This window comes from Geotrypetes seraphini, chromosome 10 (assembly GCF_902459505.1).
Source record: "Geotrypetes seraphini chromosome 10, aGeoSer1.1, whole genome shotgun sequence".
Taxonomy (NCBI): Eukaryota; Metazoa; Chordata; class Amphibia; order Gymnophiona; family Dermophiidae; genus Geotrypetes; species Geotrypetes seraphini.
Genome location: NC_047093.1, coordinates 37500248 through 37524440, shown reverse-complemented (window position 1 = coordinate 37524440; position 24193 = coordinate 37500248). Strand labels below are relative to the sequence as shown.

At 41.2% G+C, this 24193-nt stretch overlaps 1 protein-coding gene across 2 annotated transcripts in view; it reads left to right on the top strand.

Moving 5' to 3' along the window:
* MYH10 (myosin heavy chain 10) overlaps nucleotides 1–24193 on the top strand; it is a 365956-nt gene that overhangs the window by 225210 nt on the left and 116553 nt on the right. For both annotated transcript variants that reach the window (XM_033960583.1, XM_033960584.1), the window contains 5 exons: nucleotides 9336–9444; nucleotides 10629–10760; nucleotides 13139–13345; nucleotides 19806–19943; nucleotides 21572–21695. In XM_033960583.1, coding sequence (XP_033816474.1) covers nucleotides 9336–9444; nucleotides 10629–10760; nucleotides 13139–13345; nucleotides 19806–19943; nucleotides 21572–21695 — 710 coding nt within the window. The remainder of the gene's footprint in view (nucleotides 1–9335; nucleotides 9445–10628; nucleotides 10761–13138; nucleotides 13346–19805; nucleotides 19944–21571; nucleotides 21696–24193) is intronic.

Here is a 24193-nt window from a genome sequence, read left to right as displayed (position 1 = left end):
CCCTAAGTACAGGAAGAGTCCTGTTGGACTGGAAAATGGCTAACGTCATTCCACTCCACAAAAAGGGATGCAGGACGGAGGCTGAGAATTATAGACCGGTGAGTCTCACATCGATAGTGAGTAAACTTATGGAAACACTAATCAAATGCCAATTGGATACGATCCTGAACAAGGAGAATCTACGAGATCCCCATCAACATGGTTTTACGAAGGGAAGGTCCTGCCAATCAAATCTGATCAGCTTCTTTGACTGGGTAACAAGAAAGCTGGATATAGGGGAGTCCCTGGACGTTGTGTACTTGGACTTCAGCAAAGCGTTTGATAGCGTCCCACACCGCAGGTTATTGAGCAAGATGGGTTCGATGGGACTGGGTGAAACATTAACCGCATGGGTTAGGGACTGGCTTAGAGGTAGACTTCAGAGGGTAGTGATAAACGGTACCCTCTCTGATACGATGGAGGTGATCAGCAGAGTGCTGCAGAGCTCGGTCTTGGGCCCGATCCTATTTAACATCTTCGTAAGAGACTTGGCTGAGGGGCTTCGAGGTAAAATTACATTATTCGCCGATGACGCCAAACTATGCAACATGGTAGGCAACCGCACAACAGATGAAAGCACAGAGCCCGACAAAAGCTCAATGCCCAACAGTATGACGCAGGACCTACTCCTGCTGGAGCATTGGTCAAAGACTTGGCAACTAAGTTTCAATGCCAAAAAATGCAAGGTCGTGCACCTTGGCGGCAAAAATCCATGCAGGATTTACACCCTAAATGGTGAGATCCTAGCAAGGACTGTAGCAGAACGTGACTTGGGGGTGATCATTAGCGAAGACATGAAGACTGCCAATCAAGTGGAGAAAAGTTCATCCAGGGCTAGACAAATCATGGCTGTATCCGTAGAAGTTTCATCAACCGTAAGCCCGAGGTCATAATGCCGTTGTACAGATCCATGATGAGACCCCATCTGGAATACTGTGTACAATTCTGGAGGCCGCATTATCAAAAAGATGTGTGGAGAGTTGAGTTGGTTCAGCGAATGGCCACCAGGATGGTCTCAGGACTCAAGGATCTCCCGTATGAGGAACGACTGGGTAAGTTGCAGCTACTCACTCGAGGAACGCAGAGAGAGGGGAGACATGATCGAGACGTTCAAATATGTCACAGGCCATATCGAGGTGGAAGAGGATCTCTTTTTCCTTAAAGGACCCACGGCAACAAGAGGGCATCCGTTGAAAATCAGGGGTGGGAAATTTCATGGCGATACCAGAAAATATTTCTTCACCGAAAGGGTGGTTGATCGCTGGAATAATCTTCCACAACAGGTAATTGGGTCAAGCAGCGTGCCAGATTTTAAGAAAAGACGGGATTGGCATGTGGGATCTCTTCATGGAGGTAGTTAGGGGGTGGGCCATTAGTGTGGGCAGACTAGATGGGCCGTGGCCCTTTTCTATCATCATGTTCTATGTTTCTATGAAACCTACTCAAAATATAATTTGCCTTAGGGGCAACACCATTTCAATCACCTTAGCCAGCCCCATCATGACAAATATAAAGGTGACCAATTAATAATCAACTATGGCAACCAGGGCATCACAATTAAGCTCTAACGTGCTCTCCACTGATATGCCATACCATGCTCCCAAGCACTTCAGTTTTGAGGCTGCCCATACTAATGGAAGTCCTCAATGAGTAAGAACATTTTAAGGCATAACCTCCAATTTTCTCCAATTTATCTTATATCCAGACACCACAGAAAATTTCCCCAAAAGGTAAACAAAGCACTCAAGGATAACAATATATAAAAAAACATCATCTGCAAATGGAGGGAGATGAAATCAAGATGGTGACGAGAGGGAGGCGCCACTAAATCGACCTTATCGGCATTGCTGAACAACGATCCCCATATTTGAATATGGGGAAGAGGAAGGGAGCCCCTCCTACTAACCCTCCAGTCATGGCGGCAACCCCACAACGGCTGATTCAGACGACTATAGAGGGAGCCTTTTTTTGATCAGGCAAACCTGCTATAACTACTTCGGGGGAGAGCCCGAGTTCTTTGGGCGAACTCGGCTTACAGGAATGGGCGGTGCTAAGCCCGGAGCAAAGGTCAGCTCTACCCCAACCATGAAGGAAGCTGGTGGGGAGGGAGTGTCTGAGGAGCCAAAGCCTGGACAGGAGGTTTTGGACCTCAGCGTTGAGGACCAGCTACACCAACCTCACCAGGGGATGGAGTGACAGGAGAAACACATCAATTACCCCACACCAGGGCAGAGGTGAGAGGGCCTACTGGTGGGTCTAACATCAATTTTGGTGTTTTGGAGAGACCTGATAAGATAGATATTGAATCCTTATGGCAGGCCATTTCAGTTATGGATGCAAATCTTAAGCTTTCCTTTTCTTCTTTAAACATGGATTATGGGACTATCTCTTCCAAAGTAGAGCAGCAGGGTTTGGCTCTAAAAAAAGCGACTGAGAAATTGGAAAAACAGGAAGAAAAATTGACAGAAATGAAAGCTTTACAAACTGAGTTGGTTAAAGAAAGAACTTATATTTCAAGAAAAATGGAAAGCTTTGCGAATCAATTGAGGAGAAATAATTTGAGATTCCTGAATTTCCCTAAATGTCCCTTGATTGCACCTATGAAGGAAGTTTTGGCTATTCCATCAGAAAATTTGCCTCCTATTGTGAGAGCTAACTATCTTCAATTAAAGAAACCTGTGGTGGTATCAACTCCTAATGGGAATCAAGGAGAAAATGGGACAGATTTCAACTTAACCAATTTCCTAGAGAACTCTTTGGAGGTTATTACAGAGAGAAAAACATTGCTGTTAACACATGCTTTGGAAAGTGATAGGCAATATATACTACGAATGTATTTCCATCATATAAATGATCAGTTCTTGGGTTCTAATGTTCGTGTATTTCCAGATTTATCTCAGAAATCCCAAAGGCGGAGGAAGGCATTCATGGCATTGCGGCCAAAAATCCTCACCTTGGGAGGTATATTTCTATTAAAGTTTCCTGTAAAATGTTTTGTTACATATCAAAATAAGAATTACCTTTTTTTTTTTTTTAACTCAAGCAACTGTTAGAATTTATAGAATCAAAAAAAAAAGTGTATCTGTAGCTCATGTAACCTGACATAAATCGGCTGTATGATACACAGAGTATTGCCGTTCTTTCGTTAGTTTTAAATTTCCACAGATCTTATTTTTTCCTGTTGATTTCGTCTAAAATTGTGAACTAAATAATGGTTGAATTACTTATATTTTACTTCTATTTTATGGAATTATTGATCTTTTTCAAGTTTGTATACTTGATGTAATAAGAAAAATGTTATAAATAAAGAATTTTAAAAAAAATCATCTGCAGATGCAGCTAACTTACAGTGCACATCACTACACCGCACACCTCAATCTCTCCACTGTCTCATAAGTGCAATTGCTAAAGGGTTCCAGGGCAATATTAAACAATGGGGATAAAGGACACCCTTGCTTATTACCTCGAAAGAACCAGAAAACATCAGATAAATAACCATTAACATACACCCTAGCCCTAGGTGCCATATATAACTATCACACCATGTCAACAAACCATGCATCTACATCAAACCATTCCAACCAGCATCATAAGGGTCAGGCAACTGAGGGGCTATAAATAAAATTCTCTAAATTCATGTTGACTAAATTCATGTTGCCCAATTGTGTTCAGTAATTTTGCTGTAGTTTCCTAGTTCAGCGCCTGGAACCATTAAAAAAAATTTTTTTTTCATGCTTATAATCTTTATTAAGTTTTCAAAGGCAACAAAAATGCAATTCAATATACATACATTAATAATAATCAAACAAGCATTTATAATCAATCAGTGTTCATACAATAATAAACCACCACCCCCACCCCCCCCCCACCCAACCAACATTATCATCAGGGAATAAAATCACATAAAAGATATATCCCTGTCCCATCCCCCTCCCCCCCCCCCCCCCACAGATGTGTGTGTGTTATACCAACAGAAATGAAGATAAAAGACAACTATAATGAATCCATAAAAGACGTCAATGGGCCCCAAATTAACTTGAATCTCTTAGTATGCCCCAGCATATCTGCATTCATCTTCTCATGCCTATAGCCTAAGCATAAATGCGCCCACCAAAAAGTAAAGTAAAGGCGATCACAATTCTTTCAATTTCGAGTAACCATTTGCATGGCTATCCCGGTCATAATAAGGAACAGCCTACATTTGTATCTGTCTAATGAAGGCTTAAGATGTAATATCATCCCACATATGACAACCTCGTATGTCAATGGAATTGATGATTCAAGTATAGCATTAACCTGTCCCCCATATCGACTTCCAAAAATTGAGTATCAAAGGACAATAGAACAGATGATCCAGTTTCCCTATATCAAGATGACAGTGCCAGTATCTATTAGATTTGGAACTATCTAATTTCTGCAAATGGATCCAAAAACTTCTATGTAGCAAAAAAAACCCAACATGTTTGTCTCAGATGCTGACGCTGTACACCTCATCCTCCAAGTCCAAATTTGTGGCCATTGAGATGCAGAAATCTGCTGCTTTAACTCAATGCTCCAAATATCTCTAAGACTAGTTTTTGTTTTTTTATTCAGAAATTCAGATATTAATTTATACCACTGAGCGGCATGATGCCCTAGGGAATCTGTATGGAAGCATAGCACCTGCAAGCTATAATGATTTTTTAGATTTCACCAATCAGGGAACCCCTTTTAAATGGCTTGCTTCAACTGCAACCACTTATAAATTTGAGACTTTGCAATACCAAAAGATTGTTGCATTTGTGAAAAATCAAACAATTTTCTATTTAATAAAACATCATCCAATATACGTATACCAGCCTGCATCCAGTGTTTCCAGAAGATCCTAGACTCGCCAATTTAAACCTTGGAGTTTAACCATAAGAATTGATTAGTGGATTTCTCTACTGGAATCTCTGTTAAATTGTTACGAAATTTCAAGGTTTTCCAGGTGTCAAATAAAACACTATTGTCCTTAACATAACATTCACAACTATCCATTCAGTGCAAGCTGTTCTTATCAAATGGGAATTCAGATTCCACCTACTCAAGCAGAGTTGGTGATAGTGGGATTCTTCATAATTCCTCACTGTTAAATTATATACTTTTTAAATTTTATTATAATTTATTTTATTATAGTTTATTAAATAGATTTAAAAGTTAAATCACTTATCTTTAAATCCTTATCGGTTCCCCTTCCCGACGCGTTTCGTGTCACTTTTTCAAGGTCGGGGGAATAAGAGATAAGGGTAAACCTAATCCATTTTCTACTGCCGCTGGCCATACCGCATAACCATCGAGAGGAACAAGACAAGGATGCCCGCTTTCGCCACTGTTATTCAACTTGGCTATAGAGCCGCTGTTGACTGCTATCCGTACAAATGACTCCATTAAGGGATTTGGCTCTGAAACCATGGAGGTTAAACTATCTGCATATGCTGATGACATAATACTTTATGTAACTCCCGATTCAATTCCATCTATCCTCAACGTGATAAACAACTATGCATTGGTCTCTGGATACAAATTGAATACATCAAAATCTGAGATACTGCCATTGAACTGTGCTCAAGACAAACATGAATTGGACTCACAAGGTTTTCTTTGGAACCCAACCAAGATTAAATATCTATGTTTTATGTGGGCCCCACTCTGGAGGATATGGAGCAGTACAACACAGACTATATTCTAAATAACATCAAAGACTCCATTCGGAAATGGTCACCTCTCAAGTTGACCTGGTGGGGCCGACTGGATACCATTAAAATGATGCTACTTCCTAAAATAAATTATATACTGAGCATGGTTCCATTCCTGTTCAAACGACGTACATACCATAACATTGAAAGTTCCTTGAGTGCACTTTTATGACACAATAAACAACCTAGAATTGCGCTACATAAATTGAAGCAACCCAAAGAGATGGGGGGAGTAAATTTTCCTGACTTTTTGCACTACCACCAAGCTTTCATCATGCGACATGGATCATTGTGGTTGGATTCTGATTCCAATCCTAATTCTCCCATCTGGTTACAACTGGAAAAATGTCTGTATGATCCAACTTGCCTAGCCTACACTCTATCTATCCCTCTACGAACGAAGGATAAACATTTTCTATTCCACTCACAAAGTGCTTAAAGCCTACGACAACTTGTTTGAAATTAAATGGCATGAATCTCGTCGTATTTTGCTGTGGCATAACGATCATATCAAGATACAGGACAGATCACTTGATTGGAAGTTGTGGCAGAATTGTGGCATTTGGTCTCTTCAAGATTTAATAAAGAACTCCCAATGGATGACTTTTGAAGACCTTCACACTCGTTACCACTTGCCCTCTCATCAACAATACCGTTGGATACAGCTGAGACACTGCTTGACCGCTCTTTATCCGGATGTGAGGAAATTGGGAATTACTCCGACATTGATCTCTCAATCATCGTTAATTAATAAAAATAAAAAAGGAGTCGCCTCGAGATGGTATATTCTATTGAAAAAGTCTTCGATTTATTTCCTGTCAAAGGTGATGAATGCATGGCATGGAGACTTGGGACTAGTATTAGAGGATGAAACTTGGCAGTCTGGAAAAATTTGTTTAAATCCTCTCGATCTGCCAGCATTCTTCAATCTATGTTCTTTCTGTTGCATAGAACTCACTGGACCCCAATTAAGGTAGCGAAAATCTCAACCGGTCTTTCTCCCATGTGTTGGTCTTGTAATTTGCAGGAGGGCACCTTAACTCATATGATCTATGATTGTGCACACTTAGTAGGTTATTGGAATAAAGTATGGGAAACTATTTCTAAAATCTTAAACATGTCAGAACCTCTAAGTTTGCACATTATTGTACTAGGTCATCATTGGCCTCCTGCAAGCACTGCCTGATCACAATGCGCGACTGCTCAACATATTGATATTTCTAGCCCTTAAAAATATATTACATTGCTGGAAAGACATGTCTAAGGTGAATTACAACACATGGTGGAATATGCTATGCCTTACCGTAAAATATGAAAGTGTTATAGCCAAAAAACATAAGGCCATGAGTTCCTATACTAAAATATAGAATCCGGTTAACTCTTATTGCAAAACAGGCTGACGACATTCAGTTCATGTGCTGAAACATGGATTTCATCATCTAAACCTGGCTCTTGCTTTATGGCTCACTCCCAGTGTTCCCATAGGTGTATGGCTCCAGTGTCTCTCTGTGCTCTGTGTTTTTGGATATTACATGTACTTTTGGCTGCATATTGTGCTGCTACTTTCCTCCTTATAGATAGGCATAGGTCTGCCTGCTGTATTACATTATAGATAATATTATAGATAATATTTTGTGAATCTGCATTCGTACGGCATGCATGTTTCTTGCCTTGTTAACATTTATTGTACTTCATCTACTAAACTCAATAAAATTTTTGAACTAAAAAAAACATAACTGGGTAATTTGATACTCAACGCATAAAACAACTGCAATGGGGACATAAGTTGCCACTGTAAGTACAGCCAATCAGGGAGATTGGCCATGAGCTCAGGAAGGATGCAATACATACCCTGACACAATATTTAGGCCTGATGGTACCTATAAAAATTGGGAAAATTTACCCCACCCGCCGCAATTGGTTTTTGTAAAGATATTAAAGCAATACAAGCAGTTTTACCCAGCCAGATAAATTTGGTGAGAATACTATTCAATTTCTTATAAAAAGACCCCTGAAAATAAACTGGCACCATACCCATTTGGTAGAAAACCACAGGCAAAATCATCATTTTAACATTTTGGACTGTCTTTGAGCAGAGAAACCCCGTTTGGTGCATACCAACAATATAAGGAAGAGCCTTAGCCAAGTGTAAAGCCAATAACTTAGCCAGAAGTTTTCCATCTACATTAATCAAAGAGATAAGCCTATAATTTGAAACTAACATGGGATCTTTATTTGACTTCCTCAAAACAATCGTTAAAATACAGCCATAATACCTGAAATATTGCCTTTGGTTAATTGAAATTGATATACATTTAGAAGATGGGGTAGAAGTGTATTTTGAAATGATTTGAAAAACTCCATTGTGAAACCATCACCACCCAGAGCGGATCCAGCTCTAAGGGACTTCAACGCTGTCTGAAGTTCTTGAAGTGATATAGGAGCATCAAGATTTCTTTTAATATGGTCAGGAAGTTTCAGTCCCTGAATTAACTTAAAAAATTCCAAACCTTCAACTTCTTTATCCGAATAATGCTCAGAATACAAAGCTTTATAAAATACCAAAAATTGATTTAGAATATTACTAATTTTAGTACGGCTTATTCCTTTCTCATATTTAATGGCTATAATTTTAACCTTTTGTTTTTTTGTTTTGAGATAATTAGCCAATATTCTTCCCACTTTATTTGAGTTCCCATAATACAAAGCTTGTTGAGAAAACTAGCTAATTGAGAGGAAATCTCATTATACTTGTATTTAGCTTTCTAAAGGGCCTGCAAAGTAGAATATTCCCATTTTGAGGCCAGTTGCAACTCTAACATCCTAATACTTTGTTCTAAATTAGAAAATTCCAATTTTAAGTGCCCTCTCATCGTAGCTTTAAAAGCATCCCAGATAGTTCCCAAAGAGATTTCATCTGAGGCGTTAAATTGAAAATATTCAACCATTTTATTTTGAATGTCCTCAAAAAACTTGTATCCACAAGCAATGTATTATTAAATCTCCAAACAGGTCTAGTAAAGTCTGCTTGCCTGGAATCATTTTTAAAAATTGGTATTCTTTGGCACCCCTATTGTTGGGCTTATTCCACCTTCACAACCTTTTATATTGCATCATGTCATGGCAAGTGTACTGCACTAGTTACAGATCATACACTGTGTCCTGATGAGCAGTTCATTTGGATATTAAAATAGCCTGAATAATTTTGTAAACCAAATCGTTCACCCAGCAAACTCTTTGGACACTCATGGCGTAAATGCGCATGAAGTGAGTCTCTCATTTGAAAGGAAGCTCTGGAATGAGAGGGCATGGGATGAAGTTAAGAGGTGATAGGCTCAGGAGTAATCTAAGGAAATTTTTTTTTTTTTTACAAAAAGGTTAGTAGATGCTTGGAATAGTTTTCCTGGTAGAGTCTGAATTCAAGAAAGTATGGAACAGGAATGAGGAATCTCTTGGGGATAGGAGTAGATAGTAGATGTGGTGGATGGGCAGATTGGATGGGTCATTTGGCCTTTTATCTACCATTGTGTTTCTTATCCTTTTAATGTGGTGAATATTTTTCTCTTTTTCCACCCCTAGGGCTTTTGCTAAGAAACAGCAGCAGCTTAGCGCATTGAAAGTGTTGCAGAGGAACTGTGCAGCTTATCTCAAGCTACGACACTGGCAGTGGTGGAGACTTTTCACAAAGGTTGGACCTTTTTTTTTGTAACTTAATCATTTGGGGTTGATAGCTTTGGTCATATTAACATTAATCAAAAATCAATTGACTGCTTGTGTAAGTGAAACTTCTAGCAATCATTCTTGAATAAAATACTGAGTACAATGATAATAAGTAAAGATGCTTTTGACAGAATACTTTAAATAATTTGATAATAATAGGATAATATGTATGTAATGTATAAACCGCATAGTTATATGCGGTATATAAATTTTTAAATAAATAAGGTGTAGGCATATTTTTCATATATTATAAAAGCAAAAGATATGCAGGGTGGGGATTTTGGACATCAAAAATCCATTGACTATTTAGACAAATGGTTATATTCTGGGAATGGAACCTCCTACCCAGTTATGCAACAAAATTAAATATGGCAACATATGAGGAAAATCTAAAAGCAATAATGCCAAAAAACATCAAACTTGTTGCTTTGAGCAATCTAGATCTGCAACTCTTAACAATTTGTATCAAGAATCACTTCCTTTGAGTGCTACAATACATTTTGTGTTGCAAAATTTACACCTCCTTCCCTGCATACCTCAACCATTACTGAAAGAGAAAGGGGATGGGATTTGATATACCACCTTTTCTGTGGTTAATCAAAAGCAGTTTATATATTATATATAGGTATTTATTTTTTACCTGGGGCAGTGGAGGGCTAGATGACTTGGCAAGGGACAAAGAGAACTGCAGTGGGAATTGAACCCAGCTCCTCAGGTTTGCAGGCCATTACACTAACCATTAGGCTACTCCTCCCTTCCAAAAACCTACTTAGGATTAGTGCAAAACAGAAGCTTATATCCATTATTATAGGTTCCTTTCCTGGCAGTGCTCTTTCACTGAGCACCTATCAAGGAACTTGTTGCATCCAAACAACTTGTTGTTAATATAACGCTGCAGGAGATTTATTCATTTCATTTTCATTTATTCATTCAATTTTCTATACCATTCTCCCAGGAGAGCTCGGAATGGTTTACATTAATTTTTTTGTATTGCCTTGAAGCTCATGATACAGAGGCCCCCCCACATTTAGAATTGGGTGGGTTTGTCGCTGTGCTATGTACTCGTGTAAGTATTCATTGTATCCAATTTGTGTGTGCACTATCAATCTCCAGGTGACAAGTCTTATGTCTGTACATATATCTATCCTTTAGGTAAAACCTTTACTACAAGTGACACGGCAAGAGGAAGAGCTGCAGGCCAAGGATGAGGAACTGCTGAAAGTTAAGGAGAAACAGACTAAGGTGGAAGGGGAGCTTGTGGAAATGGAAAGAAAATCTCAACAGGTTGGTGATGCATAAAACACCTAGTGTTTTAGCATGTTAAATTTCATTTTTTCTAGCTATGGATAAACACTTCCATATATACTGACCACTAATTTCACTTCTAGCCACCTGACTCAAATGTTAAACTTTTTTTATAAACACGGTAGGAAAAGTCGGACTAACACTTTGGTGGTTCCCAATATTGTCAGAATATAAGAACAGGTACCATCAGCAATTTTTAGGCTAGTTTAATTGTAGAGATAGTGAACCTTGTTGGGCCTGAGCCTTGCACCTGACTTTGAATTGGACTGGGCTGCTTGTCCTTTATTAGCAAGTCAAGAGTGCTGAAGGATGGTCCATCTTTCCCTATCTAACTGTAGATACTGTGCCCCAGACCCAGTCATCCACCAGGAGTAGCAGCCCCTATTTCATAGGACCTCTGGTATTAGGAGCAGAACTATGACAATTCCATGCCTCTAGATAATGTTATATAATAGCTTTATTTATATCCCGTCATACCTTTTCAGCAGAAGTAGTTGCAGTGATGCCTCTTTCTAGCTGAGTGTGCCAGAGAAGAGGAAAAGGTCAGTCTTCACAAATACCAGAAAGGCCAGGAAGAGCAGAGAAGGCCAAGACTTCAAACCAAACACACTAATAGCAACCATATATACCAAACATACATAAAATTCATAAGGCATTCATATGACAAGCACTTTTCATTCAGTTTTCTACTTTGAATGCTGTTCGATGCACTTTACATTATTTTTTAGCACTTTTATGTGATCTGGTGCTTCACTCGTAAGGACTCCTGAGGCAGGCCTTTTAGCCAAATCACGGCCCGTGTTGAGACACATGAATGTCTTACGAGTTTTATGTATGTTTGATATATATGGTTACTATTAAAGTGAGTTTGGTTTGATGACTTGGCCTTCTCTGGTCTTTCTAGCTGAGCACATCATACTGGGCCTCAGGAGTCAGAGGAGCACCATTGACTAACAGCATTTCCTGTCATTGATTATGAGAGTTGATACTGGAATGGTAAAAACAAGGGGAAAGGGTGGATAATTTTGAGTGTACAAGGTAGAAGGAAAGGGAAATGATTACAATGGTAAGAGGTGATCATAGAACTGAGGAAGCAGGTTTGAAGGATTGATATGAAAAGAGAGTATTATCTAGTGCATCCAGAGTAAAAATAGAGGAAAGAAGATAAGAATTTGAAGAAATAAGAAGAAAAAAGTTTGTTGAAAGAAGCAGAATCAGCTATGAGGGAAAAAGAAACCTGATTAGAAATTAGCAAAGATAAGCAATTTTCCTATATTTTGGCCCTGGTTGGATTTATTTTCACTTTTCACAAGGATTTCCTGCCATATTCTCTTATAATTTAGCTGTACACTTGCTTTGGTTTGGAGCAAAGTCAGACTCCTCAGTCTGATTCTGATATGGAGTCATTTGTCAAATTTTTCTTATCTATATGTACCTCTCCTTATTGGGACTAAGGAAGGAACCAAATGTTGAACAGCTCTGACTGTTCAACTGTGCCACAGAAAAGTGTGATTTACAGACACAGTGCTGTTCTTCTGCTTCCACATGTAACAAGTGATCAGCATGTACTAACTTATAGGCCAGACATAAGACGCAGGAGAAAGGCACTTTTTTCTTGCCTCTTCAAGGCCACTCATGTTAATATTATACCATGACTTTTTTAAAAAAGCCCATTAAGATGCTTTTGAGCCATAGTGGTTTGTTGTTTGTTTGTTTTTTAATTGATTGCCCTCTGTAAAAGAGTCCTCATTGCCAGTAACTGCTTGCAAAAAGGGTGAGATGCAGTTTTTCATGCACACTTTTAAATGACAAATTAGGAGGAAATATGAAATGCATCATTTAGAGGGAAATTCTATAAAAGCACTCATTTATGCACCAAATATGTACTTGGATAAATGACTAGAATAATGGCTTTTACATGAGTATGTGTGCATGTATGGATGTAAATACCAAAATTCTGCCTGCTATTCTATAACCAGGTGCCTAAACACAATGACTTGTAGTTTCAAGGTGGGTGTGTATATAGGTAGCATATAGGTCAGTACACAGGTACAAGCATAAATTGAATACTGTAATTTACACATGTTTCAGTAATTTAGGCATGAGCACCAGCTGCATGACTGATGTAAGTGTTCATGTCTTTAATATAGGCATGGTTAAGCTGTTACACTATTCTTTAAAAAAAAAGGCAGGCTCCTAATTTCCATATAGAAAGGCACCCTCTAGGTGCCCAAATATAGGTACACTGTTGTAAGATTGTCCTGTTAATGGATATTGGTTTTCCATGAGGGCATACTTGAAAGGACAATGGTACATGCATCTTGATGCTTTTGGGGCCATTTGTTTTGTGACAATAGCTAGTAGAAGAGAAGAACATTCTGGCTGAACAGTTGCAAGCAGAGACGGAATTGTTTGCTGAAGCAGAAGAGATGAGAGTGCGCCTTGCAGCCAAGAAGCAAGAGTTGGAGGAAATCCTGCATGATCTAGAGTCCAGAGTGGAAGAGGAGGAAGAAAGGAACCAAGCACTCCAAAGTGAAAAAAAGAAAATGCAGACACACGTTCAGGTATATTTGCCATTTTTGAACTTCTATTTGATATGTTTGTTCTTAATACTCAAGTTTTCATACAGGTTCATGGTTGGTGTTTAAATGTATGCTTATTGGCAGAAATGTATTTTTTTTTTTGGTTATGGGAGAGAGATGATGTGATGTTTGGTGTAATACAGGATTTTTTTTCTCTATATCCCCAGCCCTACCAGTGTGCTAAGTTAGCTTGATTCAAGATTTAATAGACATCACTTTAAAAAATTTTCAGCTGGACTTCCGGTGACGTCATGTGGTTGAGTGGTCACTGAAAAGCACTGCTCCCGTCCTCGTGTACCCTACCATCTATTTTTATTCGTCTTTTCGGGACTCGAGTACTTTAGGAGGTGCATTTTGCCTTTGTTTCGGTACGGACATCTTTGCCATTTGATTTGGAGGAGCTTATGGCTTCAAAACCTATCCATACCGCTCGAGACAAGGGCCGACTTCTGGAGTCCAAAATGGCGTCAGATGCTGCTCCGCCTAGCCCGATGGCATGTCCAGTACTGACGGCAGATCTTGTGGAGGAGGTTATAGCGGCGGTCGAAGTGGCAATTGATAAAAAGCTGCAACAGTTTATTGATAAAATCAACACGGCGCATGAGCGGCTGGACAGCCTGGGGCTTGAAATGGACGACGTTCAGCATCAGGTTAGTACCTTGGAAGATCGGGAGCCACTCGGATGGCAAAGGAGCTGGCGGCCCTAACCCAAAAAGTGGACGATCTTGAAAACAGGGCTCGAAGTAATTTACGTTTGGTTGGTCTCCCAGAGCACATCTTGGAAGTGGAGATGCCTGGCTTCCTGGAGAGCTGGATCCCTCAGTCACTTTCCCTGGATGCCCACCTGGGAAAGTTCTGGGTGGAGAGAGCACATTGTTTGGGGCCTCGGAGCTCCCGACCTCGAGTGGTTATATTTAAGATTTTGAATTTTGCCCACAAGATTGCCATATTGCAAGCCCTTCGAGCGGGCAAGCACCTACGACACGACAATAAAAATATTCTCTGTTTCCAGGATTATTCTACTGTAGTGGTGGCACAGCGCCATGAATTTACACCTATTTGCTCGGCTCTATATGCCAACAAAGTGAAGTTTGCCCTACTCTATCCGGCAAAAATTGAGGATTCAGAAAGATGAACGCACACAGACTTTTGACCCTCCGGCCACTGCACTGACTTTTGTGAATACATTGGGTATCATGGTGGTCCCTCCGGTAGTGAATAAGAGGTGTTGTGGCTGCTGCTGTTGGGACCCCCTAGAGTTCTGATATTGGAATCAGTGGTATGTTGTGATTGTTGGTTGGCCTGTTTGGTGGGAGTGTGGTGTGGTTTTGGGGGGGTTTGTAAGCGGGTTCGTGAGTGAGTCTGGTTGTACGTCTGGTGCGTGGGGATTGTATTAGTCTAAGGGGTCCTCTGGGTTTGTTCAGTTGGGGCGAGGATAGGGACGTAACTTATGAAGTGGTTTTGGGGAGAAGGGGGAAGGGGAGGGGATGTTTCCCTTGGGGGGGTTGGGATTGGGTGGGTTCAGCACTTCAGTGTCAGGGGGATCTTGGTTTTGGTGGGACTTGGGGGCATGTTATATGGGAATTTGTGAGCTGGAGGGTCTTATGTGAGCTGGGTGTTTGACCCCTTTCTTATTTTCCGGTTTGAGGTGGCTATTCTGTTTTACACTAACTATGGGTGATCCCTCTCTGAAGGTGTGCTTGTGGAATGTGGCGGGTGTAAACTCACCGGTGAAGCGGTCTAAGCTATTACAAATTCTCCGGCAGAAGGGGATGCATGTGGCTTGTCTGCAGGAGACACATCTGTCCGATGCTGAACTTGAGAAACTGGGTAGGGGATGGGTTAAAGAGGATTATTATTCCACGGGCACTACCCATAGTGCAGGGGGTGGCAATTCTCCTTAGTAAACATCTTCCCTATACTGTGCATAGAGTGGTTAAGGATACAGGGGGGAGGTATTTGTTTCTTCATTTGGATATTCAGGGTCGAGATGGTATTAGCAAATATTTATGCTCCAAATGTGTTTAACCTTGATTTTTTTCAGCAGCTTGTGGGTCTGTGCGCCACCTTTCCAGATGTTCCCTTGATGGTTATGGGGGATTTTAATGCAGTCCTGGACCCAGATATGGATAGATTGGGAGGGGCCTCTCCTATGGATTTCAGATCAGCCAGAGGATTTACTCAATTTTGTAGGGTTTTGAACCTTGTTGATGTGTGGAGATTATATCATCCTTTGGATAAGGATTTCACACATATGGCCTGTGCTCATCCCACCATGTCCAGAATAGATTATATTTTGGTTGTCTCTTCTTTTTTGTCCCGGGTGAATCGAGCAGAAATTGATGTCCCTACTATTTCCGACCATGCTTTGATATGGGTGGAAGTTTGGGGTGTGCAATTTGGCAGTCAACCTGGTCTGTGGAGATTTCCTCGTTTTTTATATTGGGATCGGCATTTTCGGGCTCATATTATCCAATGTTGGCAGCAGTTTTTACTGGATAATGTTTCTTCAGCCTCCAATCTGGTGTTACTGTGGGAAACTGCCAAAGCGGTTCTTCGTGGAGAAACGATAGCGTATGTAGCCCGACAACGCAAGGACCAATCGGTGATCTTTTATATTTACAACAGAAGGTGGAGGTTTGTAAACGTCAGTGGATTGCTTCTGGTTCCCAGATGGATCATGATTCCCTTCTGGTGGCTCGGGTGGCCCTGCAATCTAAGATTCATTCTGGTTGACTTCTGGCCCGTTTGGTACATCCTTGGCAGGGCCCTCATTTTTGTAAAGGACTTTATTTTCAGGGTGTTTTCGTCACTGATCAGGACCGCTTGACGGAGATTTTTTATGAGCATTTTCGGGAATTTTATACCAAGCGGCAGTCCATCCCAGTCATGTTATATTCTTATTTCCAGACTCTCCATTTGCCCCAACTTTCGGGGGAGTCTAATCAGTTTTTACATGAATCGATCACTGCCTTGGAGATTAGTCAGGTGATTAAAGAATCGCCTCTGTCCAAAGCTCCAGGACCCGACGGTCTCTCATCAGAGTTTTACAAAATTCTGCAAGGTCATGTAGTCAAGCATTTGGAGGCTTATTTTGCTCAGGTAGTGTTGAATGGACACTTTCCAGCTCATGCTAATCATGCTCATGTAGTATTGATCCCCAAACCTGATAAAAAATCTTACGTCAGTGGACTCTTATCGTCCTATTTCGTTAATTAATTATGAACTTAAATTGCTAGCAAAAATTTTATCTTCCCTTTTGCCTGAGGTGATTCATCCGGACCAGGTTGGCTTTATTTGGGGGAGGCAGGTGGTGTGGAATGTGAGGAAAGTTATGGACACCTTGGGACATAGAAACATAGAAGATGACGGCAGATAAGTGCCATAGCCCATCAGGTCTGCCCACTCTACTGACCCACCCCCAAGCCTACTATCCTAGGGATCCCACTCCTGGTGACAGGTTCCCTTGGTTTAACCCTCTAAGGCAGGGGTCTCAAAGTCCCTCCTTGAGGGCCGCAATCCAGTCGGGTTTTCAGGATTTCCCCAATGAATATGCATGAGATCTATGTGCATGCACTGCTTTCAATTAATATTCATTGGGGAAATCCTGAAAACCCGACTGGTTTGCGGCCCTCAAGGAGGGACTTTGAGATCCCTGCTCTAAGGGATCCCACTGGGCATCCCATTTGCTCTTAATTTCTTGCATGCTGTTTGCCTCGATCACCTGCACCGGGAGCTCGTTCCAAGGATCAACCACTCTCTCGGTAAAGAAATATTTCCTGGTGTCGCCATGAAATTTCCCGCCCCTGAGTTTGAGCGGATGCCCTCTTGTGGCTGAGGGTCCTTTGAGAAAGAGAATCTCTTCTTCCATCTCGATACGGCCGATAATATACTTAAACGTCTCGATCATGTCTCCTCTCTCCCTACATTCGAGTGAGTACAGCTGCAAGGTCATGCCTTTCCTCGTACGATAGATCCTTGAGCCCCGAGACCATCCTGGTGGCCATCCGTTGCACCGACTCTACTCTCAGCACATCTTTTCGGTAGTGTGGCCTCCAGAATTGCACACAGTATTCCAAATGAGGTCTCACCATGGTTCTGTATAATGGCATTATGACTTCCGTCTGACGAAACTCCTGCAGATGCAACCTAACAACTGTCTTGCCTTAGATCACAGGTGTCAAAGTCGGTCCTCGAGGGCCAGAATCCAGTCGGGTTTTCAGGATTTCCCCAATGAATCTGCATGAGATCTATTTGCATGCACTGCTTTCAATGCATATTCATTGGGGAAATCCTGAAAACCCGACTGGATTCCGGCCCTCGAGGAGGGACTTTGACACCCCTGCCTTAGATGAAACCTTCTCCACATAATCAGCAGTTTTCATGTCTATGCTGATGATCACTCCCAAGTTTTGTTCTGTTGAAGTTCTAGCTAAGGTCTCACCATTCAAGGTGTAAGTTCTGCACGGATTTCTGCTGCCGAGGTGCATGATCTTGCATTTCTTAGCGTTGAAGCCCAGTTGCCAGGTCGAGGACCAAAGCTCCAACAAATGTAGGTTCTGTGTCATACTATCGGGTGAATTGCCGTGTCTCACTATATTGCATAGTTTGGCGGCGTCAGCAAATAACGTTATCTTACCTTGAAGCCCCTGAGTTAGGTCCCCTATGAATATGTTGAAAAGGAGCGGGCCCAAGACTGAGCCCTGCAGTACTCCACTGGTCACCTCCGATGTTTTAGAGAGGGTACCGTTAACTACCACCCTCTGAAGTCTGCCACTCAGCCAGTCATTGACCCATGTAGTTAGTGTTTCTCCCAGCCCCATTGATTTCATCTTGCTCAACAGCCTGCGATGTGGGACACTATCGAAAGCTTTGCTGAAGTCTAGGTATATGACGTCCACGGATTCTCCCAAGTCTAGCTGTTTTGTTACCCAGTCAAGAATAGTGTTACTTATTCTCTTCCGACCCTTCTGATTAGTTTAGATGCCCGTAAAGCTTTTGACTGTGTGGATTGGGAATATTTGTTTTTGGCTTTGGGTAAATTTGGGCTGGGGGGCCTGTTTCTGGACATGGTGCGGGTTCTTTATGCCAATCCCAGTGCGGCAGTGTTGGTTAATGGTGCTGTGACAGCCAGGTTCCGGGTGGAGCGGGGCTCTCGTAAGGGGTGTTGGCTTTCTCCTTTACTTTTTATTTTATCTTTGGAACCTTTGTTGCACTGTATCAGGGAGGATGGCTCTATTTTGGGTCTTCCTGTGGGTCAGGATGAAGTGCGGTGCCTGGCTTTTGCCGATGATATTTTGTTGTTGCTGACCCAGCCCCAACGTTCTCTTCAACGGGTCTTGCAGCTAGTTGAGTGTAATGGGGCGGTCTCGGGTTTTGAATTAAATTTGGACAAGTCAGAGGCCTTGCCGTTTAGTGGGTATGCTTATGTGGATTGGATCTCCCCTTTTCGAAAGGTGGTGCACAGACTCAACTACTTGGGGATATATATTACAGGTGACCTTAAAAGAGCTTATGTGGAAAATTTTGCTGTGTTATTGGGTAAATCCCGGGACTTATTGGCTCTTTGGATCAAATTCCCGTTGACATTGCGGGAGGAAATTCCTTTGTTCAAAATGGATTTATGTGATTCAGACTTTTCCTATGTATATCACGAATAAGGATATTGGTCATTATCAAAAAGTTTTGCGTAAGTTTCTTTGGAACAATAAGAAGCCCAGATTGACTTTAGCGCAACTCTCTTTGCCGCTGGGGAGAGGCGGTTTGGCATTGCTGGACCTGAGAAAATACAATGTTGCCTGTCTCCTCCGACATTTGGTTGACTGGATTAAGAATACTCAATATTATACTCCTGTTTCCCTTAAATGGCAGTTGATGGCACCAACACATTTGTTGTATTATCTTCATGCGAAACGACCCTATCAGATCGTTCTCATCCTTTGCTGAAATCTATGAAACAGTGTTGGCAATGGTTATGCAAACGTATGCATTTGCCTTTTACCTCTACTGTGCTATTGCCCTTGTGGGGGAATCAGGACCTGGATCCACAGGGGGGGGTGTTCGCGTGCAGGGGGTGCGATGCCGGTTCGAGCGGGCGGGGGGTGATGGAGCAGCGCCAGTAACCTCGGAGGGGGGAGGAGGTGGAACGAATCAAAGCGAGTTTCCCTTACTTCCTATGGGGAAACTCCCTTTGATATACGAGCAATTTGGTTTACGAGCATGTTCTGGAACGAATTGTGCTCGTAAACCAAGATTCCACTGTATTATAGGAGATGACAGCATATAAGACCTGCATGGTTCATCCAATTTAAGTCTTGGGGAAAGTATTTGATGATTTGTAGTGATATTTTTAGTGTAACTAAAGTAATATAGATATAGCATTAATTATGCATATTATAGCAATGGTTTCAGTATAATATGGATAGATGATCTATCTTCTTAGGACCTAGAGGAGCAGCTTGATGAAGAGGAGGCTGCACGCCAGAAATTGCAGCTGGAGAAGGTGACGGCTGAGGCCAAAATTAAGAAGATGGAGGAGGAAATCCTGCTTCTAGAGGACCACAATTCCAAATTTGTGAAGGTAAATGCTGAAGTCTGAACATAAGGTTTTGGAGAGAACTAATTGAAAGCAAGGGAACTTAGAAATATTCTACATGTAATGAAATGCAAAACTTAAAGCATCCTTCATGTATCTGAACAAAATCCTAAAACCAGGGTAAGTTTATAATAGGTTTAAACATTTTAATTGCATGATTACAAAATTTAATTGCATAAAGTGCCCCCTCACATTTACTCCTGTATAATGCAATATATACATAGCAGAAATAAATTCTCAAACTGACACATTTCAATTCAGTTGTCCCATAGAAAGGTGGTATATCAAATCTCATTACCTTTCTTACTAAAATAAAATATAACCTTTTTTGTATGGTGATTTTTTCTTTCTAATCATCTTGTTCCGCATCTCTGGTTCTACTTCTCTATGCTCTTGTCTATTTACTCTTTTTTTCTCCTCTTCCTGCCCTCTATCCATCTTTCCCAATCAAGTTTTCTTCCATTTTTCTTTTTCCTTTTCAAATCTGTCTATTTTCCATCTCTTCTCTTCCCTGCCATTCATAGGCACCATCATCTCCCTCCTCTTTCCTTCATTTCCTTTCTATTCCCTTCCATGGTTACCCTTTCTTACCTTTTCTCTTCCTTCCCCTCCTTCTCCCCACCACATCCATGTTAATCATTTCTCTCCTTTCCTCCTCTGTCACTATATCCCTTGCTTTTTCGATCCCTATTTCCAGAATCTGTCCTTCTTAAACATAACCCTCCCCGTTTGCACCTCTTTATCCCAGCAAATCTTCCTGTGCTCCTACTATCTCCCTCCTTCCCCATGGCTGGATATCTCTCACCCTGCCCCACCCCCACCCCTGTGGTTGGGTATCTCTCCCCTCCCTCCTATGGTTAGGCTTCTCTCATTTTCTCTCTCTCACCTTTCATAGTTGCTGGCAATTCCAGCATTTAAAGCACACAGCTTCAGTCTCTGCTACACCAAAACAACTGAGGTAACTTCCTGGGGCAGTAACAGCAAGCAAACAGAAAAAAGGCAAGCGAGATGTCATATAACAACCAAAGGATAAATTTATTAGCATAAAAAGTTCTAGTACGTTTACTTGGTAAAACCACTTTAACTTTGTGGTTTTACCAAGTACACTTACTAGAACTTTTTATGCTAATAAATTTACCCTTTGTTTGTTCTATGACATCTTGCTGCTGTTTTTCTGTTTGTTTGACATATATTGAGGCAAGTTGTCTGCTTTTTTCCTGCAGTAACAGCAAGGGCAGCTTTTGGGGGGGAGGGGGCAGTTGACAGCAAGGCAGCTGTTTTTGGGAGATAAATCAGCGCCATTTAGAATGTGGGGTGGGGGGAGACGGCATTGCTGAATGGGCTTAGGGGGAGGAGAGGCAATTGCATTAAAATTTAACACATTAATTACATTAACGCATTAAGGCCCTGTTTTACTAAGGCACGCTAACTGATTAGCGCACGCTAAACGCTAACACGTGCATGTTAGTCTATGGACACGTTGGCGTTTAGTGCACGCTAATTCAATTAGTGCACGCTAATCAGCGTACCTTAGTAAAACAGGGGGTAAATGTACATCCCTAGTTTATAACTATATTACAGACTATTTCTGAAAATGTTTGTCGTATAAACAGGAGAAGAAACTGCTGGAAGATCGAATTGGGGAATGTACCTCTCAGCTGGCTGAGGAGGAAGAGAAAGCCAAAAATTTGGCCAAGCTTAAGAACAAACAGGAGATGATGATTGCAGACTTGGAAGGTAGGATTTTTGAACATTTTGTTATCAAAGTGAACATTTAAAGCTGTTCTTTGAAAATAGGTGGTTGAAGGCCTGGATGAGAAATGGAATTCGATGTACATAATAACATTTGGCTGTTTTCTGAAGCTCTTATGAATGAGTAGGATTTGTTTTGATTTGGCAGGGGGGTTCTATGTGATCTTTTTTTTTTTAATTTCTTTATTCATTTTATCTCTTACATCAAGTGCATGACATATTGAATTGTATACATCACTTGAATTTCTTATCATTCCAACTTTAATACATAAGATTTAATCCCTTCCCTCCCACCCTTCCCACCCTATATCCATTCAAATATATCATATAAAAAATACTTGTCCAATGGACTAAAATTTCATTAAATTCAGATGTTCCTCCCCCCACCCTCCATCTGCACTTATACTTATATTGGAAAAATGGTATTTATTCATTGCAATATTTTGTCAGTGGCCCCCAGATCTCTTTAAATTTATTATAATTTCCTTTTTTGTATCGCAATTGTTCTTTCCATTTTATAAATTTGACACAACGAGTTCCACCAGAAACAGTAATTGAGTTTACTCCAATTCTTCCAATTAGATGTGATATGTTTAATGGCGACCCCTGGGTTCTATGTGATCTTAATAGAGGACTTGAAAAGGTGATCAGTTTGGCATTCAGAGGGGCATAAGCAAGGCCCTTGTTTATACCCCTTCAATGGGGGATAGGATGTTTACATAACCTTTGATTTGATGATTGGAACATAGTCAAAAGGGTCCAGGGAGCTGTTATCCTTTAATCCATTTTTTGGCCAAGACAAGTTTTAATTTTAGCTTCTTTGAAACATGTTTGACTTTGGGAATTATTGTAAGACTTCCTAATTGTGCATGGAAGGGCCTGCATGTTGGCTTAACTTGTTACAAAGCTAGTAGAGGTGATGGAGGCCATCATTATACAGATTTTTGGGCATGCTTTGGATAGATATGGTAGGTTGCGGTTAAAAGTAATCTTAAGAGTTCAGATAAAAAGACCTGGGGGATTTGATGTTGAGCTATACAGTATATGGAAATTTGTGTGCATCTGCTTAAACTGGATGACTCAACTGAACAAACTGAGCAGATCGTTTTCATCAAAAATGAAGGGCAAATTTCTACAGGCATAATAGGAAAGCCAAAAGTAGAATCCCCAACAAAGGAAGAATTATAAAGCATAGTTTTAAGTTATGATGTAAAGATAAAAGATGCAACTCAAATACGAACATGGCCATATTTCAGCCATAGGCTGCGTGGGGCTAAGGCACTCAGGCACAAAATAGAATACCAGTTGAAGCACATTTGATGGCATAAGAAAAAATGTAAATGTAACTAACCTTATCCCAGGACAAGCAGGCAGCATATTCTTGACTGATGGGTGAAGGCACCGATGGTGCCCCGGTACGGACAATTTTAGAGTGATTGCACTCTAAGAACTTAGAAAGTTCTAGCTAGGCCGCACCGCGCGTGCGCGAGTGCCTTCCCGCCCGACAGAGGCGCGCAGTCCCCAGTTAAGATAAGCCTCCTTTTGAACCTTTGGCCACAGCACATTTCAAATTTCTCACTTGGAAAGTGGTCTTCCTGATAGCTCTCACTTCTGCCAGGAGGGTCAGTGAGTTGCATGCACTAGTGGCCGATCCACCTTTCACTGTTTTTCACCATGATAAGGTGGTTCTACGTACACATCCAAAGTTTCTCCCTAAGGTTGTGTCTGACTTTCATCTTAATCAGTCCATTGTCCTACCTGTATTTTTTCCAAAGCCTCATTCTCATCCAGGTGAACAGGCTTTGCATACCTTGGACTGTAAACGTGCTTTGGCTTACTATCTCGAACGCACTAAACCTCACAGATCATCTCCTCAACTGTTTTTGTCTTTTGATCCTAACAAGTTGGGTCATCCTGTATCTAAACGCACGCTATCCAATTGGCTTGCTGCTTGCGTTTCATTCTGTTATGCTCAGTCGGGCCTGACACTGGAAGGTTCTGTCACGGGCCACAAAGTTAGAGCTATGGCAGCATCTGTAGCTTTCCTCCGTTCCACTCCTATTGAGGAAATCTGCAAGGCTGCTACTTGGTCCTCAGTTCATACTTTCACATCTCACTATTGTCTGGATGCATTCTCCAGACGGGATGGACACTTCGGCCAATCTGTTTTGCAAAATTTGTTTTCTTAATGGCCAACCTTCCCTCCATCCCTCTTTTTGTTAGCTTGGAGGTCACCCATCAGTCAAGAATATGCTGCCTGCTTGTCCTGGGATAAAGCACAGTTACTTACCGTAACAGGTGTTATCCAGGGACAGCAGGCAGATATTCTTGCGTCCCTCCCACCTCCCCGGGTTGGCTTCTTAGCTGGCTTATCTTAACTGGGGACCGCGCGCCTCTGTTGGGCGGGAAGGCACTCGCGCACGCGCGCTTGCGGCCTAGCTAGAACTTTCTAAGTTCTTAGAGTGCAATCACTCTAAAATTGT